General features: G+C 43.3%; 1 protein-coding gene across 1 annotated transcript in view; it reads right to left on the bottom strand.

The window, feature by feature from the left end:
* The window catches only part of FLVCR1 (feline leukemia virus subgroup C cellular receptor 1), a gene marked incomplete at its 5' end in the record, with an annotated part of 9,462 nt that extends 3,244 nt beyond the window's left edge, over positions 1 to 6,218 (bottom strand). The window contains 6 exons of the mRNA XM_010017904.1: positions 420 to 530; positions 1,669 to 1,772; positions 2,024 to 2,091; positions 2,386 to 2,526; positions 3,054 to 3,201; positions 6,078 to 6,218. Coding sequence (XP_010016206.1) covers positions 420 to 530; positions 1,669 to 1,772; positions 2,024 to 2,091; positions 2,386 to 2,526; positions 3,054 to 3,201; positions 6,078 to 6,218 — 713 coding nt within the window. The remainder of the gene's footprint in view (positions 1 to 419; positions 531 to 1,668; positions 1,773 to 2,023; positions 2,092 to 2,385; positions 2,527 to 3,053; positions 3,202 to 6,077) is intronic.
* Positions 6,219 to 6,224: the final 6 nt, after the last annotated feature.

Raw genomic sequence — 6,224 nt, 5'->3', positions numbered from 1 at the left:
CGAGCGAACAAAGCACACAGCACATTGCTTGGGCTACCAAAATTTTGATCAGAATCAAAACACACAGAAGCCAGTCTTCCTAGATTTGCTCAGTTAAACTCTAATCATTTATGCACTAGTCAACAGAAAGATACAACTTTACTCCAGAGAGCTTTCTGAGTTGGAACCAAACGATTTGACCCCATACAGACTGTTAAGCCCAAAAAATGTTAAAAGAAATTCACTGAGAAGAGAGTTGCTTTAGGTTTATTCTGATGTAATTGAAGGTGAAGCCCTAGTAAACCCGATCTGTACTGCGCGCATTAGGCATAGGTTGAGAGGATGGCAAAGGAATACACAGTAGAATCGTTTAGTTAAAACAGTTAGATACTGTTTCTGAAGAGAACTGCAGGAAGTCTTCTAGCCCTCTAAATGCTCACCCAAGTACTCCTCCAGTCACGAACACTACTGTAAGGTATCCAAGGTCCAGCGTGAAGGTAAATACCAGCATTCCAATGAAAGAGAGAATGTAAACGATCAAAGTAGTTTGTCTGCAACCCAACCAAAATAGAAAACAATTAACAAAAATTAACACTGTTAACATAAGGTCATAGCACATTGCTGAAGCACAGAAAGGTAACATGAACATTACTTATTCTCTAATAACTGACATTCTACACTATAAAATTTGCTTCTTGTAAGTCTGACTCAAATGTATCACGCAATGAGAACATACCCCTCTTTATCGCCTTAGTTATATGGCTGCTTTACTCAAGACTAAAGACACTTACTCAGACTCTCAGAGTGGACAATCACATCAGATACTATTACCTGAAGACTGTTCTAGCTATCTGCTATGCTGTACCTCTTGGCCATTCTGCAGCCCTGCCCATTACACAACACATAAATTACGAGCAGCCAAATCGAACACTATTAGCAATAAAAGTCAGCCTAAGAGGCAAGTCAAACAAATCTCATTACAATGTTCCATTTATATTAACTCCGGAATAAGGGATGTCATCCAAAATATTAAAGCACGTATCACTTATTTATAAGCCAAAATACATGCAGAAACACAGTCAATCTACAGCATTAACATCCATTAGGTTTCTAGAGCTGCTGCACATAATAACATACTAAGAGTCACAGGGGAGAACTACTCCACTGCAAGCAGCGCTCTAGGGCACTGCTCACTCCTGGGGGGCAACACACCACGGGTGACGGACCCACGAGCTTCCACCCCAAAACAGAGTTCTGCCCCACAGTCATTCCCTGAATTTAAAGCAAATGTTATTATTACTAATTGGACCACCATCAGCCATCCATTTTACAAACCAATGCAGAGTAGGTTTTGAGCTTTTATGCTTTCCTAGGAGAAGGAGCCCACTGGGCCACCTGGCCACTGTATGTAGGACATACAGTGCCTTCCTTGTTAGCCTTACACTCCTGAAGAGACAGGAGTACATGGAAACCCTTTCACATCTTTGCATTCTCCTCTCTCGTTTCTCTTGGCCAAGAACCAGTGTCAAGCTTTTGCCTCAAGAAATTAGTCTCCCTCAAGGCTGCTAAAGATCAGAGATGAACTGCATTTTATCATTGGTTCAGTTCAGCCCTCAGGCTGCAGTGTTTTTCCAAGGCAATCGCACCAGTCTCCTACCCCTAACCCCACACATGCCTACCCACACTTACTTGTATGTTTTAGTGTAATCCAGCCACAAACCACAAATAATCGAACCCACCATTCCTGCCACCACCAGTGTCAAGCCAATTCTCCCAGCGTTCACTTCTTCTCCCTTTCAACAAATATTTATATGGTGCTCATTAATAACTTGCTTCCACTCAGAGTCAAGTTCAGACCTCTTGGTAGTCATAAGTGCAAACACATACTCCTATGACTCCCATAGCTGTATGGTGCAAGAAACTGCAGGGGGGTACAAAGGAAACCAAATGTCTGAGCACACATAGCACCTACATAACAACAAACAGCACCTCCGCAAATGTGCAGTGAAAAAAAGAAAATACAAAGAGAATCCAAGAAACATACCTCATAATGAGTTACTATCATCTGGTTTAATAGTGTGGAGACAGAATAAAATGCTCCAGTCATAATACCTGCAGTACCAAAAGAAAAGCTTCAGTCATTTCAGGTGTAAGCCATGCAAACCTGCTACCCTAAAGAGTACCTTCAGGCATTTAAGACTCACATCAGAGGCAAACCTTTTATAGGCCAGGCAAACTCTCCACACCAGACCTGCAAATGGTATTGTGAATTCTGACAGATTTTCCAGCACTGGCTGCTGGGTAAGTAAAAGTTTGTCACTCCCTCCCCCATGAAAACCACCACAACTAAACCCCGCTGTACTTTCCACACACATCTGAACTGTTCTGCCAGATAGCACCACTTACCATAACTGATCAGCAAAAGTACAAATGGAATATTTCTGAACAAGTTAATAATTGACTGCTTGTAGGAGTAATCCTCGGGAGGCACAGTCTGCAGGACTGCTTGAGAGTGACTAGGAGGGTATTTGGGCTTTTCTTCAAACACTGGGGAAAGAGAAGAAGGAACAATTTTGATTCCTCTTTATGCCTTTTCTTTCTGAAGTGTTTCAGTCTGATGAACTTCAGAAGATTAACTTGTGCTTTTTAATACACCCATGAAAAAAATATTCTAGATTTTCTCATGGAAAAATCAAGTTATAGCCACAAAGGATGTGCTAATTACTTGGTCACATCTGATTGCTGCTCACATAAGGCCAAAGACAGACCTCATCTGCAATGTGCCTAGACTTCTGTATCTGAATAGTAAGATTAACAAGAGAGAATTCACATTATATTATAATGGCCTTGTAGAAAAAGCGTAATTGAACTAAATATTCTGAGAGGTCACCCCATGTGAAGCAGATATACAGTAAGCTGGTTGTCACTTAAACCTGGTGCAACAGGTGAGCAAACAAAAGTAAACTGGAGAAAAAAATCATCTCAACTCTTTTGAGCATAGTCAGATGCTTTAAGTGAGATGCTGTAAACACTCCCTGTGGTCACCATTTAAATTACAAGAAGGGAACACTTACCAACCCCTGTCAAGAAGAACAAAAGCGTAGACACTATTGCTGTTCCATAGAACATGATGCTGATGTTATGTGCCATTAGATCAATATCATTAGGTGTATTTGGAACCAAGACAGGTGGCAACAAAAAGCCTACTGCAGTGCCAAGCTGTAAAGCAAGAAAACAAGAAATCATTTCACTGTGAACATAAAAATTAACAGAAGTAGAAAGCCTTATCAGGTAGAATTCAGAATTTATATCATAATAAGAATCAAACTATGAAGGAAAAGTGTTCCTTTAGCATCATGCTTCCGAGCCATTTGCTTTCAATGACATTTCACAACCAGGTCTGTCGTAACTCTGTTTTTAACCTTTTCATTTCTAAATGAAACTGCAAAACTACACCCAGCATATTGCACATTGAACAGCTAAGCACTAAGGAAGTCTTTCTGCAGAAGAATCTTTCACAGGAAAACACAGTGCATGCACATAAATTTGTATCAATCATGCTGCAACTGAAGTCCTAGTACAGATGACAGAAGTTACTCTTGATAAAAACACTCCATTTGATGTCCACATCCTGCCACCACAGTAACAAAGACTGGCACGCCAGGTTTATTGCAGAGCTGATAGGGCAGAGGAAAGCAAGAGAAAAAGAACATCCTGATTAAGAAACACAAACCCAAAACCTACATCTACAATTACTGCTAAGGAAATAAAGAAAAATCACAAAATAAAGTAGTAGTGGGTTTGTATCTGGAGTCAATTCCAAAGCAGCAACTGATTTTGTATTAAGGAGAGACAAAAAACAGGGACTGAGATTTTCTGTGTTTATATAAAGCATTTTAAAACATGAAGGAACAACAGCCTTGGACTATTCTCCAGTTTATGACTGCTGCTCCTCCAAAACTGAACTGAATTTGAAAGTATTAAAAATTTTCTTTTTTTTTTTTTTAGTTTCGTGACTGAAAAAAAACCCTGAATCTATGTTGGGCTAAAAAGAGCACCACAGACTGTTAAGAGCCAATACAGTATCCATAATATTCCAAGAAAGCCAAATGATACCATTTTTTCACCTTTTACACCTAGAGAGGTTAAGACCAGAAGGATCGAGAGTCCCAGTGAGTCTGGTGTGCCCCGTTTAAGATGTTAAATCCTTGTGGAAATCCAGCATTCCCAACAACCCTCGACAGGCACATCAGCTGCATTTCAACTGCAAGCGATCAGCATCTCAAGAGATACCAGGAGTGATGTGGTTTTTTACAACTCTGTCCTTCCCTTCTGGTCCCAGCCCTGTTTGCTCTAGCTCTGAGGTTATGCAAAGAAATCCCACGACCAGCTGGTTAGAGCAACTGTTACATGGTTCACCTTGTGCAATGAAACATGTACAGTGAGACTGTATCGTATTGCATGTGCAGAAGCGAACTGCACTGGGGTATACAGACATCGCTTCTGACTTCCCACTGCCCAACTGGTCATGTCACTGCTCTTTCCATCTAGTTTGAGAGGGTTTTTTCAATAAAGCAAAAACTGAGGACAGATAAATTCTCTTATTTGACACCGTATCAGTCTTCATGGGCCACAAGCAGGACTGGGATCTTAAGACCTATATAGCACACAGCTCTGAGCTAGCAGGGTACAGCTCAGCCACAGAATAAGCCATTATCCCGTGCATGGGACTGCCAGAGGAAGGTGGAACACATTCTGTCGTGCACCCCTCAGGTGTTTCCCTGGCAGAGGACCATAAAGCATGTCGGCACACTAAGATCCATCCTGGAAGGGAATACACTCCAGAAATCACAAAGGTTTATTTTGTTCACACCTCTGCTCCCATTTTCCTTGTGCATCTTTCTCATGGTTCCTATCCGTGCTCCTGCTGCTGCCCTGCAACACTTCAATCCCCACATGCGAGTGAAGCATTAGACTCGGAGCTGGATCCCTGGCACTGTACTGAAGAACTGAAACCCCACTAACTCCTGCTACTGGGAGAACTGGTGCATGTCAGGAAGAGCAGAAATTTAGTTGCCAAAGAAACCTTTAACCTGATCCCAGGACACATGCAAAATTTTTGCTCAGCTGCTAAAACAACCAACAATCCCCGAAGTCTTCACTCTGAATGGGACAGTTGACTTGTCCACTGGAAGACTTCAATGCAAAATGAAAACGTTTTGGGAAAGTATTGGGGAAACCGTGAACAGCAAAGTATGAACTAAAGAGTAACCCTAACTGCAAATATGCAATGCTAATATGACCACAGTAACAATCCAAAGTGCACAAACATAAAATCATTACTCACAAGATAAAAAATAAATTTCCTGTTACCTTAATCAAACTGCACCTATGACCTCAGCCTGCACCAGTGATGCTGATAGGAATCCTAACATTTTGTTGACAAAAAAAAGGCAGGGACAGTGGCAGGGGAGAGAACAAGGCTATGGGAGGTATCATCTCTTCACCCATGCTTTCAGATACGCCTGTTCCAGCTCTCTGAATCAGGCCGGGACCACAGAGCTTGAGTAAACCTGTGACTCCATTACCAGCTCCCCACAGTGACGTGAACTCACAGCGCTACAGAAAACTTCACGAGCCACCATGGCATTGACCACTCGCACTTAGTAACTGCAGGGCATATTTTAAAGAGCACGAACTAATATATGTTGGCATTAGGGCTCTCCATCAAAGTTCACATACTTAATCCCCTGCCAGCCAAGGGTGTATTCAATCAGACACACACAAGAGGCAAGATCCTGAATGCAAGAGGAAGAGAAAGCAGAGCGGGAGGACTTCTACAAAGGGTCTCAACTGATGTGCTCCAGGCAGCCGGCAGAAGCATGTGAGCTGCTATACACTGCCACACAACCAGCGCCCTGCAGAGCAAGCCTGGCAGGCATCATCGCCCCTGCCCGCCCTGCTCCATCGCTTTTCCCCTCTCCATCACCACCTCTGGAAGGCGGCTTTCTCCCACTTTAACGACCCATTTCAAACTCAACACCACCCCAAGCTCCGGAGGAAGCCTCTTCTCCAGAGCCTCCCTCGCCCCCTCCCTGGTTGCCCAGCACAGCCACGGCGCAGGCGGTGGAGACCTCGGTGGGGCCGAACCACACGGAGGCGATGCGCGACGGCAGCCCCAGGATGAAGACCTGCGCTACGGCGCACACGGCCTGGGCTGCCAGGGTGAGCGGGTAGCGGCCGGG

Source organism: Nestor notabilis, unplaced genomic scaffold (assembly GCF_000696875.1).
Source record: "Nestor notabilis isolate BGI_N333 unplaced genomic scaffold, ASM69687v1 scaffold26367, whole genome shotgun sequence".
Classification (NCBI taxonomy): Eukaryota; Metazoa; Chordata; class Aves; order Psittaciformes; family Psittacidae; genus Nestor; species Nestor notabilis.
Note: the sequence above shows the minus strand (reverse complement) of the source record. Positions and strands in the feature narration are given on the sequence as shown.